Here is a 17,821-nt window from a genome sequence, read left to right on the forward strand (position 1 = left end):
AATTTTCTCTATACTATATATCAAAAAGGCTATCACTTATTCGAAAATAGTGAAAACCAAATAAGAAGCAAACAACTAGGATACACAAACTCCACCTTTATACCATCTTCATACATATTGTGACCTGGTTTTGCAAAGATGTCCTCACAACTAGGACCTGTTTTACAAGGAAGGAATGTTGGATGCCGATATGACTGGTATAGTGATTGTCTCTATGAGACATGTGAGCAAAAAAACATGCCAATGCTCTACAGGTCAAGTTTTGAACGATATTGATCACTAAATATGCCTCTGTTATATAGGTAAAGTTTGAATAGGGTCATTTTTGGTTTGTGAGCTATTGTGATCCGCCATGTGTCTGCGTCCATAATTGTGATGCACTTGTTTAATATCAACTATTATACTGTTAACACTTCAGAGGTCACATATTTTGACCAACACTCATTACTATTACTAACAGCAAAAATGTGACTAGAGTGTTACTTTAGACCTGATTACCTAGTGTTTGACCTTGCACAACATGTACAATTTACAATTGAATCATCAAGATGTATACATCTAGCTATTTGATAAAGAGTTTACATTTCTCTTTATTTGACCTAGTGATCTAGACATTGACCTATCATGTTTTTTTTTTAATTATATGTTCTCCATGTTAGTTTATTTTTTTTTCTTCTTTGGCTATATTAAGTGCAAGGCGCATTTTGGCTTCGTGTTCACCTTCGATTTTGATAGGCATCATTGGTTATTTGAATTCAGTTTTTTTGGTTGATATACCGTCTCAAGGTAACTTCATTGGAATAACACACCTCGTCGAAGGTACGAAAGATATTAGTTTTTTTCCATTACCTTGTATGTTATCCTTGAACTCACATTATATAAGAATCTGATTGAAAGGTTGGTGTAGGGCTATACCTATGAATAACATTTCTGCTGGTGTACCTCCAGTAAGGCTGGGTACTTCTCGTCATGTATGTTGTTTGCACTAACAAACTGAAGGAAACAGTAACTAGAGTGCGAACGTTGTTTTTCTTTAATTTGACCTATTTTAATAAGTCAAGTGAACCATGTTTAAATTTGACCAAGATATCATTTAGGTGAACATTCTGAACAAGTTTGATGAGGAAAAAACCTGACCTCTAGAGCAATGTTTCCTATACTATCAACTAGTGACCTAGTGTCTGACCCAACATGACTCTCAATCTTGACATAAATTTAATTGAGATACAACTTCTGGCAAGTTTGATCAGCGAATTGAAAGAACTCGAGTATTAAGGGTGAAATGTTTAATGGTCACAAAATCACGGCCACAAACGTTCATCTTGTCACTGTGTGTCAGGTGAGCTTAACATTCAAATATCACTTTCAAAATCAACTTTATGTTTTTAAAACAACACAATCGCTGAAACATGACATTGAGTATATAAACTTCATATATCTGACATACATCAGGGTTTTCATTAGAATTCTTTGTAGCAGTCTTTTGAATTATTTGAGGAGGCCAAGTTTTTTTTTAAATAAAGGTGCCAAATCGTGGCTTTCGAGCGATTTTGGCACATATTTTTACATGTATTTCCCCAGTTAAAAAAGAGGATATTAATGTGAATTGTTTAAGAAAAAATAAATTCCTCAGGTACATCAACTCTCCGGGGTGTCGATTGTCCCAAATTTGAAATCCTGAAAATAAAGTCGGGGTCGAAGGGACCGGGCCCTAGCTTTATGTATAATTTCTGTACAGTACATAACATGTATTCTTTACAGTATTAATGACAATCTGAATTAAACAAACACTGGAAGTTTTAACATTTTAATAAGTTATAACTTCCAATAATGACAATGACATTTCAAAATATATAACTAAACTAATTTAAATGACTAGTCCACAAGTAGTTATTGCAAATAAGAAGAAACAGTAACAAGAGTGCCAAACTGTCACAAGGTACGCCCGTTCGAAGGTTTTGGACACCATGCTCAATGCTTGAAAGTGTCCTCAAGACCTAGTTATTGACCCGGCATGACCCATATTTGAACTTGACCTAGATATCACTTAGATGTACATCTGACTAAATTTGGTGAAGATCAGATGAAAACTACTTCAATTAAAGAGCGGGACAACATGCTTAATGCTTGAAATGCACTATGTGACCTCGTTTTTGACCCGGCATGACCCATGTTCGAACTGGACCTACATATCATCTAGACACAACTTCTGACCAAATTAGGTGAAGATCAGATGAAAACTACTTCAATTAGAGAGCGGACACCATGCTTAATGCTTGAAATGCACTAAGTAACCTCGTGACCTAGTTTTTTGACCCGGCATGACCCATATTGAAACTTGACCTACATATCATCTAGACACAACTTCTGACCAAATTTGGTGAAGATCGGATGAATACAATTTGAATTAGAGTCCGGACAACAGTGGCGCCGTTGAAAATGCACTAATTGACCCTATGACCTAGTTTTTGACCCGGCATGACCCATATTCGAAACTTGGCCTATATATCAACTAGATGCAACTGCTGACCAAGTTTGGTGAAGATCGGATGAATACAATTTGAAATAGAGTCCGGACAAAGTGGCCCCTTTGAAAATGCACTTATTGACCCTATGACCTAGTTTTTGACCCGGCATGACCCATATTCGAACTTGGCCTAGATATCAACTAGATGCAACTGCTGACCAAGTTTGGTGAAGATCGGATGAATACAATTTGAAATAGAGTCCGGACAAAGTGGCCCCTTTGAAAATGCACTTATTGACCCTATGACCTAGTTTTTGACCTGGCATGACCCATATTCGAACTTGGCCTAGATATCAACTAGATGCAACTGCTGACCAAGTTTGGTGAAGATCGGATGAATACAATTTGAATTAGAGTCCGGACAAAGTGATGCCTTCCGCCCGCCGCCCGCCCGCCGCCCGCCGCCCGCCCGCCGCCAAGGGGTTTCACATAATACGTCCCGTATTTTATACGGGCGTATAAAAACTGTAAACATCTTTATCAACTGTCAAACAATAATATTCAATATTATGATCCTCTATTTAACACAATCGCATTTTACCAAGAGAATGTAACTAGCAATTCAAATAGAATTACCAAAGGAGTAAGTTACCTTAAGAAAAATAAAGTCTGATAAACATCACAAGAATTAAAACAATTATACTGAAGCATTTTATGAGCAAATACTAGAACATTTATAAGTAATACTGTGTTAAGAGTACACAATAAACAGTACAATAACAGTGTTTAACTCTTAGCACATGAGATCATTTAAACAGTTGCAAAAATTGACCTGTCAGACTGACAAAGAACAATCTCAATATAATGAACCTCCACTTAACACAATAACATTTTACCAAGAGTTTATGACTAGCACTTCAAATGAAATTACCAAATGAGTATATTACTTAATAAATTACAGTCTGATATCAGATGAGTATATGTCTGGCACTTTAAGTGACATTAACAAATGAGTACATGTACATAACTTAATTAATAAAAGTCTGATAAAAAGAAGTGTACATGTTATGAAAAGCACAAATAAAATACCAAATGAGAATATTGAGAGATAATGAGAGTCTCAATTATCAAGATTTTGATAATAACAGATATACATGTATTAAAAAACATTAAAACATGTACTAACACCAATTTGACTTTAAATAGTAAATTTTCCAGAATATAAAACAGTTTCAGGTGATTCTAATCTAAACTATATTAGAATATGACCCAGAATCAGATAGTGAATTATCGGATGATGATTGTTATGGCAACTAGACTAGTTGCCACAACAATCATCATCCGATAATTCACTATCTGATTCTGGTCACCATATAAGCAGTTTCATGTAATCATAGCTTGGTCACTACACAGAATTGCAAAACTCAACACATGCCAAGAAACAATCCACACCCTGGTGGTCACTCTCAATGTTCAAAGTTTGTGTTAGTCTTGTGAAGTCCTGCTCATTCAGAGGACAGTCTACATTTGACACATTGGTGATCATGTCTTCTCGGGGGGCTACCTCGACCTCATCGTCAATACCATATTCAGTATGGTCTTGGATGTCTTCCTCCGGAGCACGGAACACCATGTCGTCGATGCCCCTATGACCCTGTCCAGCTTGGCGCATCATGCCCTCAATGTAGAGCTGTGTGGGGGTTCTACCTCTTTCACTGCTCAACCTGTGGCAGTTCCAGCCCTCACGGAATATGTCTAACGCTCGCTGGACACGAGGCACAAACACGTGATGAAGGCACCACATGTGCACTGGATTTGTCAAATCCAACTGTCCAGACTCCTCAAGATGTGAAAACAATCCGTGAAACACGTTTGTTGCACTGGCAAACAGGTCACGCCACATGCGTTCAATCCGCTGATTGTGGACGCTCCTTCCCGTGATGAAAGAACCCCGACGAGGTCCACGATGCGCTATCATAAACGCCCCAACGCCGGTATTTTCCAGCCCGTGATCGCTGCGGACTCTTGATGGGACACCATAGCACTGGGTGCCTGTCATGAAGGCTTTTGTCATCGTGGTAGCCTTGTTGTTGGTTGCAGCTTGGAGGAAAACACACATCCGCGAGAAGCCATCAATGCCTCCGTGTATGACAAAACCCCATCTGAAAAAAAATAAAAAATTGTACATACTTGAATAGATATTACAATGTAAATGTACTATAATTGCAAAGTATTTTGTTTGATTTGGTGTTTATATATGGCCTCAAGTGGAATGGGGTAACAAGTCAAACCAAAATAATTGGGCCCAAATTAGTCACAAAATTCAAATCTGTTGAATATACCTTCTTATCTAACTGTAACCCAAATTTTAAGTTTTTAATCTTATACAATTTAGGCAGAAATTGAAGAAAACTGATACACAGTTTCCACAACATTCTAAAAAAAGCTGAAATTAGGAAAATGGAATTTTGAGCAATTAGAGCAATTTAATGCATCTTTTTGGCATATAACGCAATATTTAAATGCCTCCCCAATCAACAAACAACACCAAATTGCACAAAATATGTGTTAGATAACATTTAAAATTTAGTTTGATGTCATTTATTTTTCACAATTTCTGCCAAAATTTGACTGAAAATTATCCAAAATTCCACTATGTCAGCTTTTTTTTTAGATGCTTGTTCAATATGGAAACAGCAAAGATTTTTTTTATAAATATTCTAAGTTCATTGAGGTAACGGTTAACGGTAATATAAAAGGTTTATATACTTTCTCACATGATTTTTGATATTAGGGCCAAAAACAGCCTTTCAAGTCCCCACCCCTTTCAAGATGATTTAAGAAAAAATATTGCCTCTAAAGCGTTAACAAGGTTTTTCTATTATTTAACCTAGTGACCTTACTTCTAACTTGACTTAGATAATAAGATATCACCAAGGTTAACATTTTGACCAAAGGTATTTATTTAATCAACCTATTTAATCTTAATTTGTTAAAAATACGAATCATAGTAATTTTGTACCTTATCAATTTGTGGTTTCCATCTATGTGCCACAATGAGTTTGGACCAGCAACATTGTACACCCTTCGCCGAATCGAGTGACACCATCGCATGGCTACAGCTGCTTCGTCAACCCGGATCAGACTGTCAGCAACACGTTGTCTTTGAACCCGATGTCCTAGACTCTGAAGATGTCCCTGAACCATTCGTTGCCCAAGTGTCTGATTGCCATCTGTTATCTCTCGGACCAGATTGTCAAGTTCCTCGTTGGAGATGCTTGAGTACCTTCCTCTGATGCTTATACCATATGACCTGAAAATATATAATAGAGAATATTTGTTTATTTTGAGTGAATATGAAATATATACCTCACTGAGAAGGGAGAAAATATGTTTTGCTGTATGTTTGTGCCTTTGCAGCAATCAAGATCTTGTGTTGTGGCTCCCCATGCAGTGCAATCTGACTAAAGTACTCGATTTTCCCTTCGTCCAGATCTTGAGTTGAGATTGTTTTTCTATTTTAAACAATCAGTTTACCAAATCGCTATACAAGTATTCATTTAAATAACATGTTTCAACTGCACTTCTGTATCTTCAATAATATAACATTGTTGCCTTATACAACACTTGCATTATCTGAGAAACTGTCTTGCAGTTGTTCATTTTGAATTTTAGGTTGATTTTAATTCGTAAAAGAAGTACTTAATGACTTCATTTTATAAAAAAATGAAATCACTTCCTAAAAATTGCCACCTTGTGATTAATGAACCTAACTAATACCCATTTAACATTCAATAATAATGTGTCAAAAGGGCATAATATTATCTGTATATTAAAACATTTTCCAGTGGTTTCGGTTTTTTGGGACACCCTGCATACACAATGTTTTTTCAATTGACTGGATAACATACCTGAGGCTGCGCTTAATAACAGAATCTGACACCTGAAGCAGACTAGCAATAGCTCTTCGTTTGAAGCCTGCTTCAACTAGATACTCCAGCTGCTCTCGACTAATGACGTAAAGTGGTCTGCCTCTGGTTGTAGTCTGTTTTGCGGCGAAGAAACCAACGAGAGGCTGCAGCGTCCTGAAAAGATAAAATCAACAAAAGTTACAACACAAATAATATTATATTATAGCGGTTACTAGATTTACCAAAAGCGCGCGCTTTCGGTATCGGTACCGAAAGCGCAAAAGCATTACCGAAAGCGCACTGTAAAATGTATGTTATGGAAATAATCAGTAAATCAGTTAAATTTCCAATTGAAGTATAACTGAAAACTTGTGTATAAATGCATTTTTCATGGAATATTTCGTACAAATTTGTTCTCAAGCGCGCAACATTATGACAACTAACGCTGTATAAGTACAGAAAGAGCAATGTCAGTACCGAACCCGCACTGTATAATGTAAATTACGGGGAAAAAACTATTAAAGAATTACCAAAAACATGTTTATTAATGCATTTTCCATGGACTTAACCGTACAAAATCGATCTTAAGCGCACTACATTGTGTCAAATAACGCTTTCGCCTACTAAAACAGCATGCCGCAATGATGACGGAAATCAATTGTGTGACAATAAACACGAAGCAACGAACCAGTCTTTGTCTGATTATTTGTTGTTTTGTTAACCAACCAACAACTGAATGCTCCTGTAAACAAGTGCATAGAAATATTAACTGTATCAAGATAATCACTTTTGTTGATATTATGATTAGTTATAATAGTAATAACAAGAGCACCGCCTACGACTCAAAGTCAATGTACGTTGGATTATTTCATCTTATTACCTAATTGGTCGAGGATTGGTTTAAGATATTGCAGGCTTCGCGAAAGCCGGTCAATAGAAACAAATAGTCCGCAAGTAATTGGATCGAAAATTATTTAAATGGTCAGGGAAAATACTAACCTCTTTCGCTCTTCAATTGTCGACATCAACGAGTCGATAATCTCACACAACCGTTCAAAAATGGGATAACGGGTACACATACGTCGTGCATTCCGACTTAATGCTGTCAAAGTGATAAGACTAGCTTCACACAAATTTGCATCTGTATCTTGCGTCATTAAATTTCTACATAAAGAGTGAATAATGCGAGTTGCTTCTTCTCGAAAACCTTCGACGTCCGCCATATTTTTTTGGAAACCGGATATGGACTAGACCGGTCTTAGGACTTAATAATATTTATTACTTGAAACGATTTTAGAATAAATACCGTCAAGTATAGATACTTATTTATTTATTTTTTATTATTTCACTTTTGATATTTTTATCCATTTTGTCCTCAATTAAAAAGTTTTTTTTAAAACGATTATTATGGTTACATTACACTAAATCATTGTGTATCCCTCCGTGGTCCATTCGAAAGTAGTGCCTATTTCTAAAGAGTTCCTTTTCTCTTCTTGAATATAAGCCATTTAACAATGTGAGACATGTCTTTTGTGGTTATTTGTAATATCCTGTATGTGTCTGGAGTACTTTGATGCCTTGGATTGGAAGCTAACTTGAAAGATGAACTTTTGAGGGTGTGTTTTCTATTGTGTGGGGCTTTTGTCGAAATTAGGATTCCGAAACACGTTTTTCTACGGTGGGTTCATTCGACAGCGATTTACTTTCTTAGAAGTTGCGAGACGGTATGTTTTTGATTGCAATTATTGGAAGATGACAGATCCATCTTTAAAATGATACCAGGTTCGGAAAAATTGATACGTCGGAAAGGCAAGAAAAATGCTGTGAAAGTTGTCAGTTTTATAATGGGACCCTATGGGAATCGGAATTAGTGTAATATAACCTTTAAAAAGCACATTTACTGCAATGTCAAGGTCACATGGATTCGTCTGCAAGCGAGACAAGTAGAAAATGAATTTTAATGAATGTTTTGATGATTTGGGTGCTAAAATAGATGAGAGGTGTCAATATTTTGGTCCAAATGGATGTTTTAGGTGGTTTTGGACTGTTCCGGATGGGTGGGGGACCTGGTATGGACAAGTAAGGGTAAGATTTCCAACAAATCTTAAATGTAAATATTATTATGTCCATAGATTGAAGTTTCAGGTGGAGAGCAAGATGAAAAATATGCAAAATTACATGCATGCAACCCATTTATGCCATTTTTCTCTTTGTTTGTAGGCCTGACCGTTTGTCCTTGAGCCGTAGATGGTCAACAATCCGCTAGCTGTCTTGCTCTGACTGGTGCACTGGACATGATTTCAATGTGAGTCATCATACTGATTGTTTAATTAACTCATGAATTTCAGTTTGTTCGTTAAAGTACTAACTTAGCTGTGTATTTTTACAGTGGACGTAGTGGTGCGGTGCAGGTGGTAGACTAGGTATTTCCATATATACACTATGTTTACAGAATTGCGGCCAGTCGAGCAACATAGCTGATGAGTTAATAGCACTAGTTCTTCAGACAAATAACTTTATTTTCAACCTATAAAGCATATTTAGCTGTAGGTGGGGCCAATTAGCTGTAAGATCTGGCTTTTGTTCTGTTAAGCCCTTAGAGTAATGAATTTCAGAGTGAAGACCATAGCGCCTTTTCCTAGTCAAGTATCGGGCAGCTGTATGTCTTTTCAGAAATGCACATGTCTTTTTAAGCATGTCATTGTGTTTGCTTTTAATAAGATAGGCAATAAACTCATAACCTTTAGACAAATGAGCATCTGTAAATTCAGATTTCACTATTTCAGAGTCAGCCAGACCATGATTGAGCTTAAGGGTTGTGCTGCGGATGCAGCCTGTGCAGTTCCGGGAGAAAGTCACTGTCTCGGGCAATGCGGTCTGGTATCAGGTAAGCACTATTGAAAGCCTCACACTTTTGGGGGGTCTGAAGCCTTGTGCTGTCAATGCGATCTGGTTCAAGTACAATAAGAATGCATTCTCAAAGCAGTACTTCATCAGATATGGTTATCTCAAGCTTACAGTTGGCGGGCAGATATGACTTCGATTTGTTCTTGCTAGCAGAACCCCTACAGGCCAAACTATGCGTTAAGCACTATTTTCCACAGCAACCCTTGCAGACAGAAAAACAATACTTAAAATTACTTCTGGCATTTAATTTCTAATTTCCTACATATCTCTTTTGTATGTTTGTTTGCCCTTTTTAACTCTGACATGCCATCTTGCTCACATTGATGGAGCATACCTGTTTTTGTTAAGAGCCAAGTCCCCGGCTGCTCGAGTTTGCCGTGTCAATAATGAGAAAGCCATGGCATGATGTCTCCTCTATGTGTTTCCTTATCTCAGTGTTGAACATAATTGCCAGTTTCAGGGGCCTAAACATTTTATTTTATTAAAGGTCTGGATGATCCTTGCCTGACTGCGGGTTTGTGTACACCTCAATCCGACTCTGTGTCCTGAACAGAGGCCGCAGTGGTGCAGCGCTTGTGGACGATCCATCAACATCCTGAAAGGTCAACACTACACCAAGCTGGGAAAATTGATCCTGATAGTCATCCCCAGGTAGTGGAATGAATGTTCACTGAACTACAGAGGAATCACACCCAAATGACTTTCCTGCCACGACATTAGTGTGGCCACTCGCGTAGGAATTCCTTAGCAAACATGCTCTTTTGCATGGTGACTGTGGACATTTTTGCAAAACTTACGCTTTCAACACTGGATTTTAAAGAGAATACTTAATAAAATGTCGCTAACTGGACTTATTTATATGAGAGAGACTATCTGGATGCGCATTAAGTGTCACTTTGTGTCGTAAGCTGTTGAAGGAGCGATTTGCGCCTTTTTAAGTGTTAATTTTGGGTAGCCGGCTTGTATGGGCTTGAAAGCTGAAAATTATGCCTCTCATCATAATAGCATTAATTTTTGTAATTGCAATGTGTATGTTTAGATTGTAAGTGAAGCTTTTAATAATAATTTTCTTAAAAAACATGATTTTATATGCTGTCAGTGAGTTTTTTATTGAAAAAAGTGCTTAAAATTTAAAAAAAGTCTCCTATTTCATCAAGAAAAGTACACTGATTCACAATCAATACATTTATTTGGGCCTTTTGCTGATATATTGGTGAATTTCGCATGCAATGATACCAGTTTTTGCCATGAAAGTTACGCGTAACAATAATTGGAGACGCAAAATCAGCTGTCGTCACTTAGACTAAAAATCATGCATTCCGACTTGACTGCGGCCAATTTAGTCACCGCTTTAAATGGCCATTTTAAGGCCTTTACCCCCATCCGAATGCACTGAAATTGCATATTCATTGTGGAAATAGTTGAAATCTCATGTGGAGAAAGTTTGAAAAAGATAGGACAAAGTTGAGTTCCCTTAAAGGTTACATTACACTAAATCATTGTGTATCCCTCCGTGGTCCATTCGAAAGTAGTGCCTATTTCTAAAGAGTTCCTTTTCTCTTCTTGAATATAAGCCATTTAACAATGTGAGACATGTCTTTTGTGGTTATTTGTAATATCCTGTATGTGTCTGGAGTACTTTGATGCCTTGGATTGGAAGCTAACTTGAAAGATGAACTTTTGAGGGTGTGTTTTCTATTGTGTGGGGCTTTTGTCGAAATTAGGATTCCGAAACACGTTTTTCTACGGTGGGTTCATTCGACAGCGATTTACTTTCTTAGAAGTTGCGAGACGGTATGTTTTTGATTGCAATTATTGGAAGATGACAGATCCATCTTTAAAATGATACCAGGTTCGGAAAAATTGATACGTCGGAAAGGCAAGAAAAATGCTGTGAAAGTTGTCAGTTTTATAATGGGACCCTATGGGAATCGGAATTAGTGTAATATAACCTTATGAATAAGTCTGAAGGAAAAGCGGCTCAAGAGACGAGTGGTTTGATTGGCTGTTCAGAAAAATTGTACGTCGACGTACAATATGTGCGTCGACGTACAATATGTACGTCGACGTACATTTTTTGTACGTCGACGTACATATTGTACGTCGACGTACAAATTGTACGTCGACGTACAATTTTGTACGTCGACGTACAAAAAAATGTTCGTCGACGTACATATTGTACGTCGACGTACATTTTCATTTAACCTAGTTGGTCTTGTTGACTTTTGACCCAAATGGTACGCCATACTTTTCTACATAACACTATAATTGTTGTTCAGCAGTAGTGTTATTTTCCCGTATCTATTAATTATGTATTTTTATTGTTTATACTCTGTACGGTAATTTGAACTTGATTTATATTAACTATTCAAACACTTACAGTATTATCGTTCGTTTTGGCAACACTCTCCTGCACGTATGACAGAAATCAGCCATCATACAACATTAACAAAAAGGAAAGTACATGTATATGTCTTATCTGCGCATATTTTTGTCGTTCTACCGTGTCGGCGGGTTTAGGCCCCTAAAACGCGTAAACATGCCTAAACAATATGTCAGAAAGCAGCTCATATAAATTCGTCCAATCTGTGTGTGCGTACTTTGGAAATGTTTCTTTCTGCGACCTGTATTACCGGTACTAATTGTGCGTGCAGAGTATTTTATTGGTGTAGCTGTCTATCGTTTACTCGAAGTCTCATGTTAATGTGATAATTATTTTACATAAGATAACAATAATTGTGTTTTATTTTATACAGTATATTCTTCCAGCAAAATATTAAAACTTGTCCAGTTGAGTATCCACGTGGTAGGAATAAAGACGATGAAATATGCCATCGAGTCCGCATCCCTCCATCACCACCGTGCAATCATCGCCCGGTATTTTCACCGTACCTTCGAACGTACCGTCGTCTTTCTTTGTTAGTACTGTACCGTTGCACTTAAGTGACTTAGCTATAGGCGACTTGACACAAAACAAAACCTCCGCGGAAGGATATAGCGCTTTGATTAACGGCTCTAGTATGCAACATTTATATTTGAGTGCATAATCATGAGCGTCAGGAAATACTCCGTCTATGCACGCTTTGGTGCATTTTATAAGATACGAAGCGAAAGGCGTAAACGTGGAACTATTTTCTTGTTTACCAAATAAAACGAGTTTGTAATGGCCTTCGTAACGTAGCCGAACTATCACATTCAGGAACATCCCACAATCCGAGTGGTCAACAAAACAGTAATTTTTTAAGTCGATGGTGTGGTCTTGAAAATGAAGCCTGGGAAAAATGTCAATATAGCGTTTCGGTTTCACAGAAAATATGATCTCCCCGTCGTCTGCAACATGGTACACGCCTTGCTCTATGCTGTCAATGCCGTATTTCGCTAACTCTTTAACGGGCCCATACAACGTGTGGTGGGTTGGGTAAGTTAAAGGCTGATCAAATGATTTGTTGCACTGCAAAATGTATTTTACAATTGGCTGGAAGTCACCATGTGGACTGTCTCGTTGTCTGCGTGCATAAACTTGCAGGGTGAATACCCCTCGCCCAGGCATACAGACATGGACGCGCACTGTTTTATCCGTCGGCATATACGCGAAAATGAAGTTGTCAATTTTCCGCTCCCCTTCGTATAGGAATGCAAGAAAGTCTGATATGTTTGTGTGCATTGTTTCTAATTCGATATCTATTTCATACTCGATGTTATAAATTATCGCTTTATGATGCGTAAGACTGCGAATGCCCCAGTCCTTACCACACTGGTCGAAATTCACAACAGAACAGAACTCCAATGCGGACAAAGGCTTCTCCAGCAGTTGCCACTTTGTATCGCTTTCGTAGCGTTCAAATGATTTCACCGGGAAAGGAAAATGATCTGTGATAAACACTTCTGGATCTGTCAGAAAATACGCGTTTGTAAACCTTGATACGTATTTTCTCTCCTTTGACTTCACGAATCCTGCTCCCCACGTGACATCCACAAGGAACCAATCGTTGTCGATGTATACTGAATTCCACGCATGTGCGTTGTGACTATCGCTCATTACGTCATCGCCAGGCTGATAGCCGTATGATTTTGCGTAGCCACAAATGATCTTAGCCGGAATCTCTGCTTCACTGAAAGTCAAAACAATTTTAGTTTACGCATTGTATAATTGTGGTTGTGATCAAAACACGATTTTATATGTGTGTGATTTTTAATAAAAATACCTGTACCTGTAATACGTGTAGCAATATTATTCTGACCGCTAGATCCAGATGTAAATGCAGTCTGTCTAAATAGACTTCAAAAGAATAATGTCATTTAATAAAAATAGTATTAATTCGCTCGCCGACAAACATTATTCCTTAGTTCGTTTATTGAATATGGTATGACATTACATATTCATTAATCCCTTCATTGTACGGTGTGCCATCAGAAGATCTGACCTGCAAAACGCAGCGAACAGTCTACAATAGCCCTCGCAGACAGTCACGCGATTAGCCAGTACCGAGTCCGGGTCGGTGGGACGCAGTGGCGCACGGTTGAAGTACCCGGATGTGTCATAACTGAAAGAGTAGGTTAGATGCCAGTAAAGTTTTTATTTTGAGTGTCCACTTTTAAAACAGCAAAAATATCCCAGATGCGGATGCCTTTTCATTTGATTTAGATATCGGGTGTTGTATCGTTTTCACACGAAAAACAAGGGCTAATTGTAGTTGGATTCCCTTCTATGTTCTAGAATCTAACCGAGAGCCGAGATGCGTTAAAATATTAAGACATAATGTATTGATAGATCATGTGGAGACAAAAATGAGAACATCTTTCATGTCTCAGATGGGAGATATGTGATGACTGCGGAATTGTTCGACTGTGACTGAACGCTATTGCAGGAACAGCCATTATGACGTTGCTGCCTAACAACCGCGATGTTCCCTGTTTGACCAACATCTTGAACTTTCATTAAACTATTTGAGCAGCGTTCTGTTTAAACTGGGTATAATGCATGTGCGCAAAGTGTCGTCCCAGATTAGCCTGTACAGTCCGCACAGGCTAATGAGGGACGACACTTTCCGCCTAAATTGGATTTTTGCTTAGTAGAGACTTCATTTAAACGAAAAATGTCATAAAAGCGGAAAATGACGTCCCTGATTAGCCTGTGTGGACTGCACAGCCTAATCTGGGACGACACTTTACGCACATGCATTATGCCCAGTTTTCTCATAACACGGCTCATTAAGATACATTCACGTATGGTTGGGCAGTCATATCAATATTGGGTTAATCGTGGTTCGCGTTAAATGAAGAGCAAACATCAATGTTCAAATTCTGATTGTTATTCTCATATATAATGCAGTATTCATTGGCACTATGATCAAATTATATAAAACAAGACCGTGTAAAAACGAAGGACGATTGTGAAATCAGCTCCCCAGCCGCTCATACCGTGCACGTACTTTATGTTGTGAGTGATCCAGACGTAGAAGGCTCGAACCTTCTCGAACGAGTTGTCGGCGTATGCCACGAGATACTCGACCAGCCGAGGAAGGCTCTCCTTAGTCAAGGGGGGCGCCTACGACGTAAAACACGTATCATTACAATAAAATAAAAGCACCACTACAATCGTCAAAAACACGAAGCAAGCAGTAAATGTATACACGGCATGTAATCTCTTGCGGCTCCTCTTTTTAATAACTGAGTCAAACTGATGGATGTAAATACAAAACATTGACGGTTAGTAAAACTTCCGGTCACCTATGAAGGGGATTGTGCTTGTTCAATTAATGTATCGTCAAAAAGAGGATTCCGCAAGAGATAACGTGCCATATATGTTAGAAATATTATGAATGCTATCAATTACAAAGGTTCACTTGAGAACAGATTTATCAAATATGAGAGAATCATATAAACAGTTTCAACTCAACATTAAAAGCAAGAATGGGTACGGACCTTACAACCTTAGGAACCTGTAGTGAACAGCTTCTTAATTATGGCTATGAAATGCATAGTCATGTAAATCCACACATCCTTAATGCATCAAACACATACGTATCAGCAGTTATAAGCACGAGTTACAAATTTTAACTGGACTATGCATGGGCACGAACGAAATGAGGCCTCGGTAAACATAACAACAACCGAACGATCGGCCAACACTAGACGCTTTTCTGTTTAGACAGGTTTCACTGTTTATCAGAAGTTTTCAGCTCGGATGTTGAGCGCCAAAATACCCGCATTGAGTGCTGGTCGATTTCTTTGAACACCATGTCGTTGCGCATGACGTCCTTCCTGCGTCTCCTCGCGGTCTTCACTTCCGGTACAGGGGAAACTGGAACCACGATTTCATCGTCTTGGGAGACGAAACTAGTCTGAAACAAAATACGTGTTGCTTAAGTGTAATATCGCATTTACATATTTGTGTTTGACACATTTAGATGTTTCTTAATTGATGATTGGATTTTCACAAAATGAGAACAATAGACATTTTGATTTCGGTATTTTGACACTAGGACAAGAGTAATTCAAATAAATCTAAACAACCGTAGAGCGGCACGGACCTGTGCATTTCTTGACAACAAACGCGGAGGATTCATCACTGGCGTGTATGTCTCTCCGACACCGGATTTCCGGCCCTCCTCTCCGACTTGACTCTCGTCTCTGATGGACATGGAGCTGTGTGTATCAGAGCTTTCAATTTCCGTTTCTTGAGGGGTCATTGGTTTCTAAAAGAACACACGGACAAACAACATTTCATTTTCATTATATTGTATAAAACTTAAAACATAACATATAATAATAGACATTTGGCGCTTGCCAACATGGTTAAATTGTATTTCGAAATCTATTTGGAGACAACTTCTTCTTTACTTAGAACACTTAACATAGAACAGATTTCAATGCAATACCAAAAAAGCATGCAAATATCCTCTATTTCATAATCATATTCAATTTTATTCATTATTCCATTAATCTATATGTTCAACTTATCTAGATTCATAATCACCGAAGTCTCCTTACACGGTCAGTTGATTGATAACTTAACCCATTTATGCATTTTTGGACTTTCCCATCCTTCTAAATTGGATTAATTTATTTCCAAAATTAGGGATGTCTAGTATATTTATTTCTATATTTAGAATATTTCTTACAGAAATTCTTTAAAGAAATAGCGCAGAACCTGATGAGACGCATCATGCGACGTCTCATCTGGGTCTACGCTGTTTGCCAAGGCCTTTTTTCTAGACGCTAGGCATAAATGAGTTAATGTGCGAGGCTGTCACAACTGCACGATATAACACGTGCACTTACCAGTATGGTTGGCGCCTCGCCCGGTTTGTACAGCTGCAGGTTGCCTTGTTCGTCCCTGTAGGCCAGGGGTTGATCCAGTCGCACCCTGCCGGATCCAGAGTACGTGGCCCCGCTGTGAGTCATCAAGTCTCGCGGGGTAAGGTCACGTCAGATATCCAAAAGATTTTAAACTCCTGCGCTTTACAGATCATATAGAGTGCGTTAGTGGACATTTTATACACAATATTTAAGATGCCTATTATTTCATTTTTTTAGTATATGAACTTAATGGATACTTTTGTTATGCCATCGGGGCATGGTAGACGTCTTTTATCAGATGTGTTGTTATCGTTTCGTATTATAAATTAGCAAACACTGTTCTGTTCTGTTGCTCGGCATAGTCTGTTTGTCAGATAATTAATCAGTTGCCATGATACATATTAATTAAATATTTGGGGCCTATAAGTGTCAATCCACGCTATCACAATATCCAAATATGTAGGGGGGTAGGCATATTTGAACAAAAGCCAGGAACAAAGAGAATCTGGAGAGAATTGGGTTGAGCGTCGACATGTACTGATGCAAGAAGTTTGAGTGAGTTTTTCATTAATTTAATTGGTGTATATAATGATTCCTTTTGTGTGTAAATAAAATGTAAAGTCTATATAATGTGCTGTTAGTATAGAAGTTATAAACTTTCTCCCTTAACACTATAGTGGTCTTCCAAAGTTTATTCCTACTAACCCGTATTCCAGTTCAGCTTTTTTTAAATCATGTCTATGCATATCGTTAGAATGTTTTAACAATGATCTTACCATATTTAGCATAAATACGACATTATAATATATTACGTTCGTTTATATAATACCGTTGCTGTGGACGATACCACAGGTTAATGGGTATATACAATGGTTCTGGCTCTTGGTCTATTTGCACCAAGTTTAAGAAGATCCTTGGAATCTTCTTATAAAGCCATTTTATTAAAATCGCCATTAAGTGCAGATGTATAATTATTTAAATTAATGCATGCGTACAAATAAAAGAAACGTTCTACATCGTCAATTTCCGTTAGCTTGACATGTAACTATATATGAAATAAACTGTTCAGTATACCTAGTTGCATTATTCATGTAAAAGTCAAGTGAACCTACTCGTATGGCCTTTAAAACAAGCCGACAGTCAACATAATACATTGTTTTATTAAAAATAATATATTTTGTATCGTATATTATTAAAGTTCAGCACTTACGAGTACATAATTTTCATTTATTTT

At 37.7% G+C, this 17,821-nt stretch overlaps 3 protein-coding genes and 2 long non-coding RNA genes across 6 annotated transcripts in view; 1 reads left to right on the forward strand and 4 right to left on the reverse strand.

Moving 5' to 3' along the window:
• Positions 1-1,794: 1,794 nt before the first annotated feature.
• On the reverse strand, positions 1,795-3,073 carry LOC127848294 (uncharacterized). 2 transcript variants are annotated; one of them, XR_008034444.1, is made up of 2 exons: positions 2,344-3,073; positions 1,795-2,036 (listed from the first exon to the last, which is right to left on the reverse strand). It is a non-coding gene; the product is annotated as an uncharacterized LOC127848294 (long non-coding RNA). The 2 variants fall into 2 exon arrangements; XR_008034443.1 differs by lacking the exon at positions 2,344-3,073 and adding an exon at positions 2,186-2,306.
• Positions 3,074-3,096: 23 nt separating this feature from the next.
• LOC127848295 (uncharacterized) lies at positions 3,097-7,726 on the reverse strand. The gene is made up of 4 exons (XM_052380669.1): positions 7,378-7,726; positions 6,379-6,552; positions 5,490-5,780; positions 3,097-4,629 (listed from the first exon to the last, which is right to left on the reverse strand). The coding sequence occupies exons 1-4, from the start codon at positions 7,599-7,601 to the stop codon at positions 3,873-3,875; spliced, it is 1,446 nt and encodes a 481-aa protein (XP_052236629.1). The 5' UTR covers positions 7,602-7,726; the 3' UTR covers positions 3,097-3,872.
• Positions 7,727-7,806: 80 nt separating this feature from the next.
• On the forward strand, positions 7,807-10,375 carry LOC127848296 (uncharacterized). Its single transcript, XR_008034445.1, has 3 exons — positions 7,807-8,683; positions 9,165-9,265; positions 9,773-10,375. It is a non-coding gene; the product is annotated as an uncharacterized LOC127848296 (long non-coding RNA).
• Positions 10,376-12,291: 1,916 nt separating this feature from the next.
• Positions 12,292-17,821, reverse strand: part of LOC127849318 (kyphoscoliosis peptidase-like) — a 174,139-nt gene continuing 168,609 nt past the window's right edge. Inside the window, exons 5-7 of the mRNA XM_052382038.1 lie at positions 13,710-13,829; positions 12,593-13,397; positions 12,292-12,300 (exon numbers count right to left, since the gene is read on the reverse strand). Coding sequence (XP_052237998.1) covers positions 12,292-12,300; positions 12,593-13,397; positions 13,710-13,829 — 934 coding nt within the window. The remainder of the gene's footprint in view (positions 12,301-12,592; positions 13,398-13,709; positions 13,830-17,821) is intronic.
• LOC127847769 (uncharacterized) lies at positions 15,199-16,701 on the reverse strand. Its single transcript, XM_052379906.1, has 3 exons — positions 16,570-16,701; positions 15,819-15,983; positions 15,199-15,629 (listed from the first exon to the last, which is right to left on the reverse strand). Exons 1-3 carry the CDS (start codon positions 16,690-16,692, stop codon positions 15,444-15,446), a joined length of 474 nt encoding a protein of 157 aa, XP_052235866.1. The 5' UTR covers positions 16,693-16,701; the 3' UTR covers positions 15,199-15,443.

The sequence above is a fragment of the Dreissena polymorpha genome, chromosome 10 (assembly GCF_020536995.1).
Source record: "Dreissena polymorpha isolate Duluth1 chromosome 10, UMN_Dpol_1.0, whole genome shotgun sequence".
In the NCBI taxonomy this organism is placed as follows: domain Eukaryota; kingdom Metazoa; phylum Mollusca; class Bivalvia; order Myida; family Dreissenidae; genus Dreissena; species Dreissena polymorpha.